Source organism: Arvicola amphibius, chromosome 14 (assembly GCF_903992535.2).
Source record: "Arvicola amphibius chromosome 14, mArvAmp1.2, whole genome shotgun sequence".
NCBI lineage: Eukaryota > Metazoa > Chordata > Mammalia > Rodentia > Cricetidae > Arvicola > Arvicola amphibius.
In genome coordinates this window covers 3,054,049-3,071,522 of record NC_052060.1, presented here as the reverse complement: position 1 = coordinate 3,071,522, position 17,474 = coordinate 3,054,049, and the positions used below count along the sequence as shown (strand labels likewise).

The window sequence follows — 17,474 nt, the reverse complement described above, 5'->3', positions numbered from 1 at the left end:
GAGGTATCAGCTTCTGATGGCTAAATAAAAAAATGCAGCCTTTGGTAAGAGACTAAGGATAGAGATGGGCTGGAGGGGAGACAACGAGAGTTTTGCAGTAGGAAACGATCCTGTGGCACGGATGAGGGACCAGTGGCTGCTGCTGAAAGGTGAGCGAAGTATTAGAAATCACATCAGAGGACATTCTCCCAGCAGCTTCTGTGAAATGGAGATCTCTGGATGACATGTTTCCCTGTGGCCTACAGATGCACATGCTGTTACTTTCTAGAATTTATAGTGTCCAGTACCTTGAGAACGGGCATGCTTTCTGCAGCCCCTCAAGCCCACCACTTGATACTTCACACCTGCTACAATGCACACCCAGTGCCCGGAGGGATGGGAGTCTGGAATCCTCTCAGTTTTGTAGAGTAGGAACTCAGGCCTAGAATAAGCTAATCCATGTTTTCACAATAATGAGATAACTTCCAAACATAAAATCAGCCCCCGAGACTCAAGCAGCACAGTGCCTATCAAGTAATAACCATGTTTAACGCTATTTGTCCACGAACTCAGAAAACACCAATGAAACCAAGGTCCGAGGCTGTCTTACTTAGCATTTCTTCTGCTGGGACCAAACACCATGGCCAAAAAGCAAGTTGGAGAGGAAAGGGTTTATTCAGCTTACACTTCAGCATTGCTGTTCATCACAAAGGAAGTCAGCACAGGAACCCAAACAGGGCAGGAGCCAATGCAGAGGCCAGGGAAGGGCGCTGCTCACTGGCTTGCTCTGTATGGCTTTCTCATAGAACCCAGGACCACCAGCCTAGGGAAGGCACCACCCACCATGGGCTGGGCCCTTCTCCGTTGATCACTAGTTGAGAAAATGTCTTACAGCTGGATCTCATGGGGGCATTTCCTCACTTGAGGCTCCTTCCTCTCTGATAACTATAGCTTGTGTCAAGTCGACACACAAAACCAGCCAGAAGAGAAACAGTGCTCAGAATCTAGGAAGTAAAATTATGGCAGCCAAGAACAAACCAAGACTCAGGGCTGATACTAAACCCTGTGGTCTAAATCTAAATCTTTATTTGTTAAACCAAATCAGGATTTTTTTTAAACCAGACAGACATTGTGCGTTCTCTCCTCTTACAACACTGCATATCCCACCCTGACCACAAGGTGGCGCTCTCGTTTTCAGAGACAACAGTTGACGTGATGGTGAAAAGGGGCCGTCTTAGGTCCCCAGGTCCAGGTGTGTTTTGGGAAGCTCGTGGTAGAGACTAGAGGCGGGGTTGGCAGGCATGACGAAGAGCAGTGTCTGGGCAGCGTCAGAATCGCTCCTCATAAAAAGCTTTGCCCATCTGACTGAGCTCCTGCTGGTACTGCTGATGCTCCTTTGCAAACAGTTGGTGTAAGGCAGCTTGACGGACCTGGCAGGGAAGGCGGTAAAGTGAGGTATTGGGTGGTTAATGCTCCTTCTCCGTCTCCGGTTGCCTTCCCCATCCCTGGGTTCCCTTGGACCTGGCCTTAGTAGGGACACACAAAGGAGGTAGTAGAAGAGAGTAAATCAGCAGAGGGCAGCCCATCTAATTTTCCCACCCTTGGTCCAAGACTCATTGTTAACAGTATTTTGCTGAGAATGCACCATCAACTAGGAAATCTGCCAGGCACTCAAGATACTAAGAGGTGACACAGCAGTTGGCACCTCAGGTGGAGAAGAGCAGCTTAGGGTCTCACCTGGATGAAAAGAACAAAGTAACGCATTGGGAACTGGAACTGTGTCAGCTGCAGCTGGGTGATGGGACATGGTTATAGTTTCAGCATAAGGGAAGCTGAGACAGAATGTTTGCAAGTTCCAGGCCATCCTGTGATGTAGAGCAAGACTTTGTTTCAAAAATTAACACATATGAGTGAGTACATGTGATAATTGTCCTTCTGGGTCTGGGTTACCTCACTCGATATGTTTTCTAGCTCCATCCATTTGCCTGCAAATTTCAAGATGTCATTATTTTTTTTTCTGCTGTGTAGTACTCCATTGTGTAAATGTACCACATTTTCCTTATCCATTCTTCAGTCGAGGGAAATTTAGGTTGTTTCCAGATTCTGGCTATGACAAACAATGCTGCTATGAACATAGTTGAGCACATGTCCTTGTGGCACGATTGAGCATCCTTTGGATATGTACCCAAAAGTGGTATTGCTGGGTCTTAAGGAAGGTATATGTGGTTTTTAAACATAAAGCAAAGAAAACCAGCCTACAAATCACAATCCCAGAGAACCCAGACAACAATGAGAATCCTAAGAGAGACATACATGGATCTAATCTACATGGGAAGTAGTAAATATAAGATCTTCGAGTAAATTGGGAGCATGGGCACCTTGGGAGAGGGCTGAAGGGGGAGGGGAGAAGCAGGGAGGGGAGCAGAGAAAAATGTATAGCTCAATAAAATAAAAATAAATTAAAAAATAAAATGCCAAAAAAACTTAAACATAAAATAAGCCCCTGGCTGGGGGTGGTGGTGCACTTTAATCCCAGCACGCGGGAGGCAGAAGCAGGTGGATCTCTGAGTTCAGGGAAGCCAACCCGGTCTACAGAGCAAGTTCCAGGTCAGCTAGGGGCACAAAGTGAGACTCTGTTTCGAACAAAATCCAACCCAATCCAAGGAACCCAAGAAAAAAAAACTTCATTAAACCCCAAACTAAACAATGCAAACAATGTGAAAATTTACAAAACTCACTTCCTGAAAAAGAGCTTTGACATTGGATGTTAATGTTCTGATGAAAATCTCAGATGTAAACAATATGGTTAAGTGGTGACAGAGCAGGGACACAGCAGGAAGGGAGACTCCAGGCTGCCCTCCTGGAACTCACCGTCAGCAGCTGCTTGTTGGACATTGCTAACTCCTGTTCCATATCGCCCTGCATCCTGAGCGTAGCATACAGGTTTCTCCGTTGGCTTAATGTCATCTGCCACATACAGTGAGTATGTGAATTCTGCCACCTGTCCCAGGTTTAGGGTGGGGATTAAGCAGGTCAGAGTCAGGAGTAGAGGTAAATCCTTACTAAAGCAGTTCTTTTGTGACCAGAACCTGTCACTGTCAGAAGACTGCAGTTCTTGGAAGGGTAGCCAGAACTAACATAGAATCTAGTGTGTTAAGTGCACTGTTAATGAAATCATAGCACAGCACGAACAGAGGCAGAGCTGCTGGCTGTTTCAGTACACACAAAAGGTCATTTAGAACTGGGTCTCAGTTCACTGTTCCTAACCGGTGCCTTTTTTTTCCCCTTTTCCCTTTGTTTCTCTGTGTAGCTCTGGCTGGCCTCGTACTCAGAGATCTGCCTGCCTCTGCCTCCTGAGTGCTGAGATTAAAAGTGTACACCACCGCCCCAGCTTCCTTTTTTAAAAGACAGTTTCATATGGCCTAGTCTGGTCTCCAACTCACTATCTGGCTAACCCTGAACTTGATACTCCTGTCTGTATCCCCTGAATGCTGGGAAGTAAACCCAAGCTCTAATCATCTAGACAAGCTGTCTACCAGTGAGCTACCTTTGCCAACTCCCTTAAATAATGTCTTACTATATAACCCTGTTCCGTGGAAGTATGCAGACTAGCCTGGGCTCAAACTCAAGAGACTTGTCTCTGCTCTCTCTAGTGTTGAGATTAACAGCATATACACCATATTGGGTCTCCCTCTGGGAGTTTTAAAGTGTGCACCAATCATACCTGTAACCTAGGCTGGCCTTAGACTCATGCTCATTCGAGTACTAGGATTATAGGTGTGAGCCCCCATGCCCTGCTTCTGCCAGAATTTAGAAAAAAAGCTTAGGGTTGGAGGTATTGCTGGTGGTAGAGCACCTCTGTGCACAAAGCCCTGGATTCAACACCCCAGTGCCCAGAATGAAACTCTCAGCAGGTTAAATGCGCAGTCTAGTCTTGTGGGTATCCTGTCACTCGTTCACCAAATACCTGCTACATAATTAGTACAGAGGCAGGCAAGAACATACTTGTGCCTTTTCCACAGAGACTGGGAAGCAGGCAGAGGAAAACAGGATCATCTACTAGGCATTGACACACTTCTCTGGGAGCATTGATTGCTCGACAGCAAGGCTGCCCCATCTACTCCATTTTTTTTTCTTGGAGTGAGTCCCCAAAGGAGAGCTGATCTGGGCTGTGGCTCAGGAGAGGAGAGCTGAAAAGACCCACAGATGGGAGGAGACGGAAACACAGATTACCTGTTGACCATCTTCTTAAGTGCCACGGCTCTTTGCAAATTCTGCAAGAAAAGGAGGTCCGTTGATTTGCCTCGATTACTAGAATCTGACCCTCAGCACCTATTTTGAGGAATGAAGTAGTTTCCTATGGGAAAGTGAGAAAGCTCTTCATTTCTCAGAATAAACTGAGGCCAGAGGGGACATATGTGAACAGCTCTTGTTGGAGAAGTAGTTCCCTGTCTTTGCTAACTCTCCTGTCCTCTTCCAAGGGCCCCTCTTAGGTAAACTTCAGGTAAACTCACCTGGAAACCACATCAAGGGAAACTCCTCCCACACCTCTCTGGCCTGCACACCCCTCCTGCCCCCCCCCACTCCCGACCGCACACTCCTCCTGTCCCCCCACTCCCGACCGCACACCCCTCCTGTCCCCCCACTCCCGACCGCACACCTCTTCTATTTTTGTCATCTTTTCCACAGACATGTTTGGTGTTTCTGAGGCTACTGGGAAGGCTCTCCTTTCTGTTTAGTTTGGTCACCAAGGTTTCAGTAGTTATAGCAACATTTAGGCGTCCAACAATGACCCTGGTCCTGGAGTTGACTGGTTACTTGGCCTGTTGCCCTAGTGACCTAAAGAGAATCCTGGTTCTCCAGCATTCTATTGGGAACCAGGTCAGGCTATGAGCATGAGCTACACAGTCCCTATTTTTGTTAGGATTTCTGCTGCAAAGTCTAGATCCAGACACACAATCCAACCACGTCCTGAGAACAGAGCTTCACACCCTATGCCCTGTAAGGGAATGCTGACACATCAAATGCCTGTTGTTCTAAAGTTCACTCTAGAGAGATGACACACGGCCGGGAAGGGGTGGCACATGCCTTTAATTGCAGCACTGGATGCAGAAGCAGGTAGACGTCCATGAGTTCAAGGCCAGCCTGGTCTACAAAGCGTTCCAGGACAGCCAGTCTCTACATAGAGAAACCCTCCAGCCGGACGGTGGTGGCGCACACCTTTAATCCCAGCATGAAGGAGGCAGAGGCAGGTGGATTTCTGTGAGTTCGAGGTCAGCCTGGTCTACAAGAGCTAGTTCCAGGACAGGCTCCAAAGCTACAGAGAAACCCTGTCTCAAAAAAACAAAATAAAAAAAAACCAAAACAAACAAAAAACCCCAGAGAAACCCAAGAGAATAATAATAAAAAAATCACGTTTAGTAGTTAACTTTATTAATTTGTGAACTGAGACTAATACACTGACATTAGAGGAAACCACTTCACATCTCACCAACTTGGTTATGCCAAGTGCCAGAACATTCCTATTTATTCGTCATAACACTATTAGGTGATGGTGGAACAGATCCCTCCACTTCAGAAAAGTCATGTTCATGTCTTAATTCACCTGTTTAAATGGAGCACCAAAATTCCAGAGGACATTTTACCCACTTTCTCATTCCCTTTTTCTCATAAGGTCCTGCCTGACTTCCACCAATCAAATCTGAGATGCTCTAAACCCAAATATTTCTATTCAACTGAGTGCAACAGGCTAGACCTCAGTTTACACCTTTGGGACTAAACAGCATTGAACAGCGTAGGTGAATTATAGCCAAAAACAAGTGGAGGGGCTGGAGAGATGGCTCAGAGGTTAAGAGCACTCTGGCTGATCTTCCGGAGGTCCTGAGTTCAATTACCAGCAACCACATGGTGGCTCACAACCATATGTAATGAGATCTGGTGCCCTCTTCTGGTCTGCAGGCATACGAGGCTGAACACTGTGTACACAATAAATAAATAAATTAAAAAAAAAAGTGGGAGATTTTCAAGGAAGAAGTAACAGAAACATTAATGACATCTGAATTCAAACCCAGAAAAAGTGCTTTTGGGAGATAATGAGGTCTTAGCCAGTATTTGAAAATGCCTCTGAGAAAGGACTGTGGAATGACCCTTCAGACACAATTCTGAAGGAACTCTGGCCTCAACAGAAGCTTTGGCTGACAAAGTCTGGAACTGCTGAGCCAGACGGCACGAAGGCTGCACAGGTGGTGTCTGCAGCTCCATCACAGAGTACTCTCCAGCGTGTTGTAGTTGTCCTTAAAGCTCTTCAGTTCGAGGAAGTGCTTAGGACGTTTGCTCTTCTGACTGGAGGGGAGGTATGTGACCTGGATGGTTGTTGGCGACATTTCAGGTGACTGAGTTAGGTCTTTGGCTGCCGATTGGTGTTGTTTCTGAGAGCTCCCAATTCGTGCTTTGACCCTGAAGAACACACAGAAGACATGGACAGAATGAGAGCGAGCAGACAAGGGCTGGAGAGGTGGCTCAGTGGTTAAGAGCACAGGCTGCTCTTCCAGAGACCAGAGTTCAATTCCTGGCAACCATGTCAGGTGCCTATAACTCTAGCTCTAGGCCAGTATACACATAGCTAAAACTAATAAAACTAATCTTTAAAAGCAAACAAAAGCCAGAATACAATACAGAAATTATCCCACTCACAAAATGCAGCTACAATGGTCTCTGATGTATTTTACCAGTTACTAAACCAGGCATGGAGGCATACACTTGCAATTCCAAGAGGCAGGAATTATAAATTCAAGGTCAGTCTGGTCTAAGTGATGTTTGTCTGTCTGTTATACACCCCCTATGACCCACCTCCACCGCCAAACAAACAAAAACCACAACAAAAACCCAAACAACTCATTACTAAAATCATTTGATAATTTAGGTATGACAGGAAAAACAAATTTTAAGTTCTTATTTCCATTATAATCTTTTCTTTTTTGATGTGTGTGGAGGAAGAGGGGAAAGAAAAGGTCTTATTATTATGCAGGCTAGGCTGGCCTTACAGGAAAGTAGGCCAGCACACCCAGCTTCAACAACAAAATATCAAATGAAATACACAGGAAATGTTGCTTCCCATACAGGGTTTCTCTATGTAGCCCTGGCTGTTTTGGAACTCATTCCGTAGACCAAGCTGGCCTTGAATTCACAGGTCTGCCTGCCTCTGCCTCCTGAGTGCTGGGATTAAATATGTGCTCCACCACGACTGGCTGGAGAAACAGGTTGACTATTTTAAACTATAAGCTTTGATACTGTTAAATACAATCACAATGTTGTACTGCCAACCTTCAAAATGCTTTGCATTTCACATAACTAATGTTTATGTTGATTAAATAATGCTTATCTTATCTTCCCAGGTCCTAGCAACTACCATTCTACATCCTGAGTCTTGTACTATGGAAGAGCAGGCTGTGTCCCGCCACCCGGCTAGCTTAACCCCCGAAATAACCACAAAGAAATTGTATTAATTTAATTACTGCCTGTCCCATTATATCTAGCCAGTTCTTGGCCAACTCTCACATCTTGATTAACCCATTTCTATTAAATCTGTATGTCACCACGAGGTCGTGGCTTACCAGGAAAGATTCAGCATGTCTGACCTGGTGGCTGGCTCCATGGGAACAATCTCCGACCCTGCTTTCTCCCTCCCAGAATTCAGTCTGTATATCTAGCCTACCTATGTTCTGACCTATCAGGCCAAGCAGTTTTCTTTATTAATTAACCAATAAAAGCAACCTCCTATACCAGAGTCTGACTACTTAGACCATGTAAGCAAAATCAGCATCTATCTTTCAAGTGATTTTTTTCTTTTTTTGTTTTGAGACAAAGTTTCTCTGTGTAGCTTTGGCTATCCCAAAAATTTACTCTGTAGATCAGGCTAGGTCAAACTAACAGATCTGCCAGTCTATGCTTCCTGAGTGTTTACAGCATACACCACCTTGCCCGGCTCAAGTGAAATTTTAGCAGGTTTCCTTCCTAGCTTCTTTCAAGATTTTTTATTTGTGTGTATGTGCCTACGACTGTATGTGCACCACACATGTGCAGGAATCCAAAGACATCAGAAGTTGGCATCATATCCTATGGACTAGCCACTGTGAGCCACCCGAAGTGAGTGACAGCAAATAACCCAGACACTCCAGAAGAGAAGTTCTCTTTATCGCTAAACATCCCTCCAGCTCCTAAAGGTTTATTTTAAATTTTGCTTTATGTGTGTATGTCTGTGTGAATGTAGGCTACATGCATGTAGAACAGAATAGGTGTTGGATCCTCTGGAGCTTAAGTTACAGGGAGTTATGACTATCTAACATGGACGCTGGAAACTAACTCTAGGCCTCTAGAAGGGTAGTAAGCACTCTTATAAACGCTGAGCCATCTCTCCAGACCCTTGCCTAAACCAAATGTTTTTTTCTAGGTTTTTTTTTTTGAAGATTTATTTATTTATTATGTATACAGTATTCTCAGTATTCTGTCTGCATGTATGCCTACAGGCCAGAAGAGGGCACCAGATCTCATTACAGATGACTGAGCCACAATGTAGTTGCTGGGAATTGAACTCAGGACCTTTGGAAGAGCAGGCAATGCTCTTAACCGCTGAGCCATCTCTCCAGCCCTCTTTTCTAGTTGTGTATGTTATTTTGGTATGAATGAGAATGGCCCCATAGGCTTAAATACTCAGGTCCCCAATTGGACTGTTTTGGGGAATTAGAAAGTGTGGCCTTGTTAGATGTAGTATGACACTGGGGTGGGCTTTGAAGTTTCAAAGGACTTATACCATTCCCAGTCTCTCTCTGCCTTGTACCTGTGCATCAGGATGTGAGCTCTACAGTACTGCTCTAGGGCGCTGCTGGCCTGTATGTTGCCATGATGACCCCCATGATGGTCATGGATTCTGAATCTCTGCTCACAGTGACCGAGTAGGTAAGATGTATGTGGTTGTTTTCATTACTGCTCTACACAAAAGAACACAGTAGAAAACATGTATTATTTTTATGGCTGTTAGCTTAAATATTTTCAAAAATTTGACTGGGTGACGTTGGCACATGCCTTTAATCCCAGCACTCAGAAGGCAGAGACAGGTTGAGCTCTGTGAGTTCAAGGCTAGCCTGGTCTACAGAGCAAGTTCCAGGACAGCCAGGGCCATTACACAGAGAAACCCTGTCTTGAAAAAACAAACAAAAAAAATTGTTTTATGTGTATGAATGTTTTGCTTGCATGTATACATGTGTACTATGTGCATGCCTAGTGCCCAAGGTCAGACAGCATCAGATAAAACTTGAATTATAGATGGCTGTGAGCCACCATGTGGATGCTGGTCTTTCAACAGCAATAAGTGCTCTTAACAGCAAAGCCATCTCTCCAGTCCTGTTCGTTTTTGATGTTGGAACAAAGTCTCACATCATCACCAGGTGGCCTTGAACTACTTATAACTACAGACTACTAGAAGTTCCTAGTAGTCTGTAGTTATATATGTATCACATTTCCACCTTCAGTGCTAGGTTTTCAAGTGTATACCATCGTTGCCAGCTTTATGTGGCCAGTTTTATGCAGCACTAGGGACTAAAACCCAGTAACTGAATTCTATCTCCCCCCTCCAACTAACTGTAGACTGGCTTTTCTTTTTTAATATGCATATTCATTTACAACTTGTCTAAGAGGCAAAATAAACCTATTTTAAAACATTCACCAGTCAAGATTCTTCTACAAATAAATGCTCAAAAGTGGTTTCTCTATTGATGTACTTTCTTTAAAGACAGAATTACCTGCTACATGGTTAAAAAAAAAAAAGCATGGAATTTAATTCTTACTTTTATTGGACCAAGGCACAAAGAGAGAACTCTAGAACAGAAGGAATCCTTAGGTGCTGGAAATCTTCATTCCCTTGCTAGCTATACCATTAAAAAAAAAAAGATTTATTTTTATGTAGTGTGTATGGCTGTCTGTGCACTACATAAATGCCAGGTTCCTATGGAGGCCAGAAGAGAGTTTCAGCTCCCACTGGAACAGGAGTTGCAAATGGTTGTGAGGTACCATGATGTGGGAGGTCTTCTGTTTGAGTTGATTTCATTGGTTAATAAAGAAATTGCCTGGCCCATTAGTTTCAGCCTCTTACTCACATCTTGAATAACCCATATCTAATAATCTGTGTAGTACCACGAAGTGGTGCCTTACTGGGAAGATTCTAGCGTACGTCCATCTTGGGCCAGAGCTTCATCGTGTCTGTCTCCCTGAGGAGAGGTACGGCATCTGCCCCAGAGAGGCAAGGCATGGCAACTGTCTCTGAGAGGAGAGGCGGGGCAACTGTCTGAGCCATCTACCTAACTTCCTTCTTCCTGTTCTGTCTACTCCACCCACCTAAGGGCTGGTCTATTAAATGGGCCAGGCAGTTTCTTTATTAACCAATGAAATCAACTCAAACAGAAGACTCTCCCACATCAGTACCATGTGGATGCAGAGGACTGAACCCTGGGCATCTGCAGGAGCAGCTAGTATTCCTAACCTCTGAGTCATTTCTCCAGACCTTTTGAGAATGAGTTTCCTCTATGTAGTCCTGGGTGTCAAGAAATTAGCTATGCAGACCAGGTTTCTATCCAACCTACAGAGATTTGCTAAGTGCAGGTGTTAAAAGCCTACACCACCATGATCAGATCTTTTTGACATTTTAGTGGGTTATACAAAAAACAAAACACAAAACATGACATGCCCCACCGTACTACTCACACAGTGGCTAGCTCACTCAAGGCCTCCTGATACCGCAAATACTCACTCTGGCCAAAGACCTTAGGAAAGAAAAAGGAAAAATCACTCTCTGTCTGGAGCATTCCATCCTTTAGTTCTCGGAAAGAAAAACTGTCCAACTTACCCCTGTCCCGTAACGAGCGGTCTCGTATCCATCCAGGAGGGTATCAATAAGGGCCTTGCGGACACCCTTGAAAGGAGTGCTAGTGTTTCGCAGATCGAGCAAGTAGGAGCGGAAATTCTTACCCATTAAAGAACAGGGGTGCCGGCCTTCAGCATGAAATGGGATCTCTGAGAAGACAACAGCATTAGGATACCTCTTCTCCCTGTCTTTTTTTCTAGTTAATTTTCCAAACTTAGAAATAACTTTTATTAAGTCTGGTGTGAAGGCGCACACCTTTAATCCTAGCACTCTGGAGGCAGAGGCAGATAGATCTGGGTTCAAAGCCTGCTTGGTTCAAGTTCCAGGACACTCAGAGCTATAGAGAAACCCTATCTCAAAAAAACAAAAAAAACCACAGCTGGGCAGTGGAGGCACATGTCTTTAATCCCAGCACTTGGGAGGAAGAGGGAGGTGGATCACTGAGTGGAACTGAGGCTCAGAGTGAGTTCCAGGACAGACACCAAAGTTACACAGCGAAACCCTGTCTTGAAAGAAAAACAAAAACGACAACGACAACAACAACAACACCCCAAGTAACTGAACTAAAAACCAAAAAAACCCCAAAATTCCAAAAACCACCCCACAAAATTGAAAAACAAAAATATCTTTAATTTATCATCACGAAACCTTATTTATCTTGCATATAGTGTTCTATCTGCATGTATACCTGCAGGCCAGAAGAGGGCACCAGATCTCATTACAGATGGTTGTGAGCCACCATGTGGTGGTGCTGGGAATTGAACTCAGGACCTTTGGAAGAGCTATCAGTGCTCTTAACCTCTGAGCCATCTCTCCAGCCCTATCATGAAACCTTCAATCTTGCAAAGTTAATATACACTAATAAAAAGACAATGTCTAATGACATGAATGAGTTGAAAAAAGTTCCTAATAGAATTAAGATCTGAGGAATACAGCTATGTTCAAGTGGTCATTTGGGTGGTGGCTACACAATTCTAAGCTCTATGCATTAACATTCTTTTATACTGTTCTACTTGGCCATCTGGCTTTAAGATATAAGATATAAACTTTAAGATAAGAACATGCAAGTAGTCATATAATGTGAAAAAAATCCATTAACCATCTCTTGTGGGCTTAGTGAAAAAGCAGATTCTTTTGTGAGAAAACAATTATCATCACTCAATTCATGAAACTCAAGGTCTCAGTAAAAAAAACTTAAAAGCATAAATGCTAGGTGTAGTATATTGGCACATACTGATAACCACAGCATTTGGGAGGCTAAGGCAGGAGGATGCTGAGTTCAAGGCCAATCTGAGCTACAACCTGTCTCAAACAAACACAAACAAACCTCAAACCCACAACCATACACCGGGGGTTAGAGAGATGATAGTTCAGCAGCTAATAGCCTGACTATGACTGTAGTAGACCTGGGTTTAGGGCCTTACAATCATCTGTAATTCTAGTTTCAGGACATCTGATAACCTCTTTTGTCCCGCTGCATGCATGAAGTATATATAAACTCATGCAGGCACATAATACATACAGCATAAAAATAGTAATTAAGGGCAGAGTGTGGTGTGTATGCCTTTTTCCAGTTCTGGGGAGACAGAGGTAGGGGGGAGTTCTGTGAGTTGGAGGCCTGCCAGGAATAATATTGAGATCCCGTCTTAAAAATCCAAACAAACCAACAGTTCCCCCAAACAAAAACTAAAATGAAAGAAAGAAACCATAAACTGATCGGGGGATGTAGTTCAGTTGTTTGCTTAGTTAGCGTACCAGAAGCTCTGGGTTTGGTACTTACACCAAATAAATTAGGTGTGGTAGCAAAATGCCCACAATCTAGCACTGGGAAGTAGAAATAGGAGGCTCAGAAGTTCAAGGTCATCCTTGGAAACACAGTAAGTTTGCAACTGTCTCCAACTTAAGGAAAAAAACAAAACAAGACAAAACCAAAAACCCAAACCAAAATAAGTCAGACTCTTGGGAGAAAAAATAATTTACCACTGGGTGGTGGTGGCATGCCCCTTTCATGCGAGCATCTGGGAGACAGAGGTAGGTGGATCTCTGAGTTTGAGGCCAGCCTGGTCTACAGAATGAGTTCCAGGTCAGCCAGGGCCACTAAGAGAAACCCTGTCTCGAAAAACCAATAATTAACTATCTAAGGTGATTTATCTCCTTTGAAATAGTCTCTCTTTGTGGCTATCCCTGGATGTCCTGGAACTCTGTTGTAGACCAGGCTAGTCTAACTCACAGAGCTCTGCTTGTCTCTGTCTCCTGAGTTATGAGATTAGAGGTGTGCACCACCACTCCTGGATATATAAACTGATTTCTTTTAATCTAGTACTATCAAAACTTTAGCAAATTCCTTCTAGTTAAGATGTGCAAAAGGACACATCTTAACAAGGTGGCTCATTACTCTGTCCCCTAGGTTTAGATTCTAGAGTATGCCTTATCAGCTAACTTACCAGAGGCACGGATGGCATCCAGAGCTTTCATCCTGTACAGATAGTTGTAGCAACCTGCTGAAAAAAAAAATAGACCAGTCTCAGCTATTACTCTCAAAACACCCCAGATTATAGTAAATTAGCAAACTGCCTCCTTGTATCCGGCACATATTTGATAGCTGAGGGGCTGAGGGCTCTAACAGTAGAGGGTCTAAAACTGTGGATGTCTCCACACTGACAGCCCACCAGGAGCTTGTCACATACTTTGATTCCCCTGGGATTCCAGCTGCAGTAGTCTTGTATCATCATCTGCAAGGAGCTGGGGTTCATACTTGATGTCCTGAACCCTGGATAGTCGAATATCAATCTCCTCTTTTAAGTCCTGTGCATTCAGAAGAAATGAGACAGCATCATTACCTTGTGTTCTGCTTCCTAACAATCTGTAACAGGTCCAAAGCATGTCAACTAAGATGAAACAAAGAAATCTAAGGACAGCTTTGGGATTCTCTGACATACCTCTCCAAGCAAATCTCAATCTCTTGATTTTTGAGATATGGTCTATGTAGCCTGGTTGCCCTGAAGCCCATTATGTAGACCCAGGTTGACCTCAAATTCACAAAGAATCATCTGCCTCTGGAGTTCTGGGATTAAAGAAACGTTCCACCTCACCTGGCTCTTCTCTTCTGAAGACTTGTGTGTTTGTGTACGTGTGTGAGTTGTACATTTATCACTCTCCCCAGCCCAAGGGCTTGGGTTTTCTCACAGAGGTGGAAAGTCAGTATGCCCCAACAATCCTTTAAGTCTCTGCCACCTTCAGAGCTGTGGTTACAAAAGTACAGGGACCCCTGGTTTCTAACATATGTGTTGGGCCAAAACTCCAGCAAGGTCTTAACCAGTGAGCACCTCATCAGCCTCTAAGCCAGACCTTTTTTAACTTGTCAGAATTTCTCTAGGCTGAACACCAACGTGATTTCTGATTTTAAGTCAGACTAAGAAGAATCTTGTTGTAAAGAACTTTATCCCACATGGTGTGCCAGAAAAACTTTGAGAGCTAAAGTGGGAGGGCTGCTCCAAGTTCAAGGTCAGTGTGGCCTAGGTCCAGTTCCAATCTAGGCTACAGCATAAGACCTTGTCAAGAAAAAGGAAAAAAAAAGTACTAAAAATTACTTACTGTGGCAGTCCTCACACATTCAGAAGTAACCACCATTATTAGTTTTGAACCCATCTAACCTTAGGGGATGCCAGGGTCCAAAGAAATTTGTTCTATTCTAGGACAGAATCTTGGGCCAAGGATTAGACAGCTATATGTTCATTCTGGTTTATTTATTTATTTTTTTTTGTTTTTTGAGACAGGGTTTCTCTGTAGCTTTGGAGCCTGTCCTGGAACTAGCTCTTGTAGACCAGGCTGGCCTCGAACTCACAGAGATCTGACTGCCTCTGTCTCCGGGATTAAAGGCGTGCGCCACCACCGCCCGGCATATATGTACATTTTTATTACATCATGCCCAACCATTTCCCCAAGGGATTTTATTAATCTATGCTTTCAATACCAGTAGATAAAAATTTTAGATTTTCTTTTTTATTCTCTCTCTCTATATGTACCTACACATACATGTATAAGTTAAAAGAATTTTGACATCACATAGCCTAGAGGCTACTAAATAGCTAAGTTTTAACTGGTCATTATGTGCTAGAAACCAAGCCTTGTGCTCTTTCATATGACCACTGCATCTTCCTTCAGACTTTCCACTGTGCCAGAATAAGCACATGGGAAACAGTATCGTTAAGGAATGAACATACTCTAGGAATAAAGGAATCATGTGTTAGCATTAGTTCTACTATTACCTATTTTTTTTACTAAATAAAAATTTATTGACTACCTCCTATGTATAGAACCTAGTGTGATTGAGATACACCTCCAATGTGTCAGAAACTTTGAGATTTATATCAACAAAGAAAGCACGTTTTAACCAACATAAAGGGCAAGCTGTTATATAAGAGATTTAAAGTACCATAAGAATGCAAAGAAGCATGCATTAAAATATGTAACGTGTTGGTTGTGGTGTTTCAGGCCCTTAAACTCAGAACTTTGGGAGGTAGAGGTAGGTGGATCTCTTCCAAGTTCAAGGCTGGTCTGGTATATATAAAGCAAGTTCCAGGATAGCCAGGGCTGTTACACAGAGAAACCCCGGCTCAGAAAAACAAAAACAAAATAAAAAATATGTAATATGCATTCTTCTCTTGAGAAAAAACTTTTAAACTGAGATCTAAACTAAAGGAGTTGGGTAGTGCCATGCATGCCTGTAATTCTAGCACTCAGGACTTCAAGGCAACTTTGACTACACAGTGAGTTCTGGAGGTCAGCCTGGCCTACAAGAGACCCTAGTCTCAAAATAACCACAAAGGAGTGAATGGGCAGCCAAGTGAAGACCATTTCGGGTCGGTGACAGTGTGTGCAAACTCATGAAATTCAGGAAGTAGAGCTTGATGCTGGTAACGGTAGAGTCAGAGAAGGAAGCTGGTAAAGTCAGCTGTCTTGACTACAAAGTGAAAGACAGAAAAGGACGAGGATGCCAACGGGGTACCAGGGATTCTGGTTTAGAGCTGGGGATGTTAGCTCAGTTGGGAGAGGGCGCTTGTCAATCATGCGCCAGGTCCTGGGTTCAACCTCCAGCACCACCTGTATAATATCTGCACTTGGTGGCTGGAAGCAAGAGGATCAGGAGTTCAATGTCATGTTTACTTAGATAACCAGCTCTAGACCAATATACAGGAGATCCACCAACCACCAAGAAAAAGACTTCAGAGGAGATGGGGGGTTATTAATATTTCCCTCTTCCTTTTCCTAGTGTCAGGTATCAAACCCAGAGACTTATGTGTTCTAGGCAAGCACAATGGGCATCTTTCAAATTCTGCAAAGGCAACAACGATTCTACAGCCCCAGTGAACTGTAACCATTCCCAACATCACGCTAAAAGAAAGCAACATAAAACACTTGGTAACTTAAGATGGGCATGAGATACATTTTACAGTTGAATTGGCTTAGCTCTTAAACACATGTGCAGCAGCAGTGAGCAAGGGAGCCAAGCCCGCAGTTAGTTTTGCTTAGTTTGTGAAGGGGAAAATGAATTGGACATAAAAATATATGAATTAAGTCATCTCTTAAAGTCAGAGCGAGTCTCCTTGTGCCTAGATAGCAAAAGAATCAGGTTTACCTTGTGCCCCAAGGACCTACCTTGGGAGCATTGTGTCCCACAGGGACATGAGGTCCCCTTCTAGATTTCATTGCAAAGCGCATGATTTGTCTCTTCACAAAAATAAACAGCAATACAAAAACCTGCCCAAAAAGATTAGAATCATCCTTAATAACAACAATAATTAAGTGAAAAAACATTCTAAATGCCTGGGCTCAGGCTCTCAGAGCAGAATGTTGTGGGATAAAACTTAGGGCAAAGCCAGGTCTCTGAGGATAGGGTGGGTGTAAGGCTAATAGCAGGGAGGCGTGATATCTGGCTCTAGAATTTAAGAGGTTTTCAGTCAGGGGCGGGCGGTCTAAGGACACCAGGCAAAGCCTAGATACAGAGCTAGTGGCTGAGGAATGGAACCAAGGAACAGCTCACGAGGGTCTCGGCTGGGACAGACGCCACAGCAGGAATGGACTGGGGATCTCCTCACCAGGCTCCCGTATGCCATCACAAGCACAACATTCACTCCGGACAGCCAGTTACTGCTAGACGCCATCGTCTCTCTCCGCGAAGACCTGCTAGGATATTCCCGCCGCGCTTACGCGTTAGCCCAGCCTCAGCCAGGGAGCCTATGATCCTTGGAGTTCCCGGCCATTTCCTTTTGGTTTTGGGGACAAACCAAACTAGAAACGGTCAGAAAACATGGTGGATGGGGGGCGCTAGTTAAGCACAACGCCTTTCCGCTCCACCCCCGTCACGTGACCGCCGTCCGCAAGGAAACCTGGGAGTGCCCGGTGGAGAGACGCGGAATTACGCCAGTAAGAGGAAGCCGAGGCCGTCTGGGAGTCACGTGATGCAGGAGGAGCCGCACGGGGCGGGGGCGGGGGCGGGCCGGGCGCGCGGAACTCCGGAGCTGTGTTTCGTGGCGTGGCGGCGCGCGCACGCTGACGTGCACGGTCCTTTCGCGTCACG

The 17,474-nt window shown here is 44.2% G+C and overlaps 2 protein-coding genes across 6 annotated transcripts; both read right to left on the bottom strand.

Moving 5' to 3' along the window:
* Positions 1-1,030: 1,030 nt before the first annotated feature.
* C14H1orf189 (chromosome 14 C1orf189 homolog) lies at positions 1,031-4,672 on the bottom strand. Its single transcript, XM_042054172.1, has 4 exons — positions 4,494-4,672; positions 4,213-4,290; positions 2,851-2,980; positions 1,031-1,409 (listed from the first exon to the last, which is right to left on the bottom strand). The coding sequence occupies exons 1-4, from the start codon at positions 4,670-4,672 to the stop codon at positions 1,308-1,310; spliced, it is 489 nt and encodes a 162-aa protein (XP_041910106.1). The 3' UTR covers positions 1,031-1,307.
* Positions 4,673-5,390: 718 nt separating this feature from the next.
* C14H1orf43 (chromosome 14 C1orf43 homolog) lies at positions 5,391-17,268 on the bottom strand. 5 transcript variants are annotated; one of them, XM_038311627.1, is made up of 7 exons: positions 16,993-17,268; positions 16,553-16,654; positions 13,582-13,699; positions 13,339-13,395; positions 10,877-11,043; positions 10,735-10,793; positions 5,391-6,435 (listed from the first exon to the last, which is right to left on the bottom strand). In XM_038311627.1, the coding sequence occupies exons 1-7, from the start codon at positions 17,056-17,058 to the stop codon at positions 6,240-6,242; spliced, it is 765 nt and encodes a 254-aa protein (XP_038167555.1). In that variant the 5' UTR covers positions 17,059-17,268; the 3' UTR covers positions 5,391-6,239. The 5 variants fall into 5 exon arrangements, with proteins under 5 accessions (XP_038167555.1, XP_038167556.1, XP_038167557.1 ...); XM_038311628.1 differs by having other exon boundaries at positions 13,339-13,392; XM_038311629.1 differs by lacking the exon at positions 16,553-16,654.
* Between the last annotated feature and the right edge of the window lie 206 nt (positions 17,269-17,474).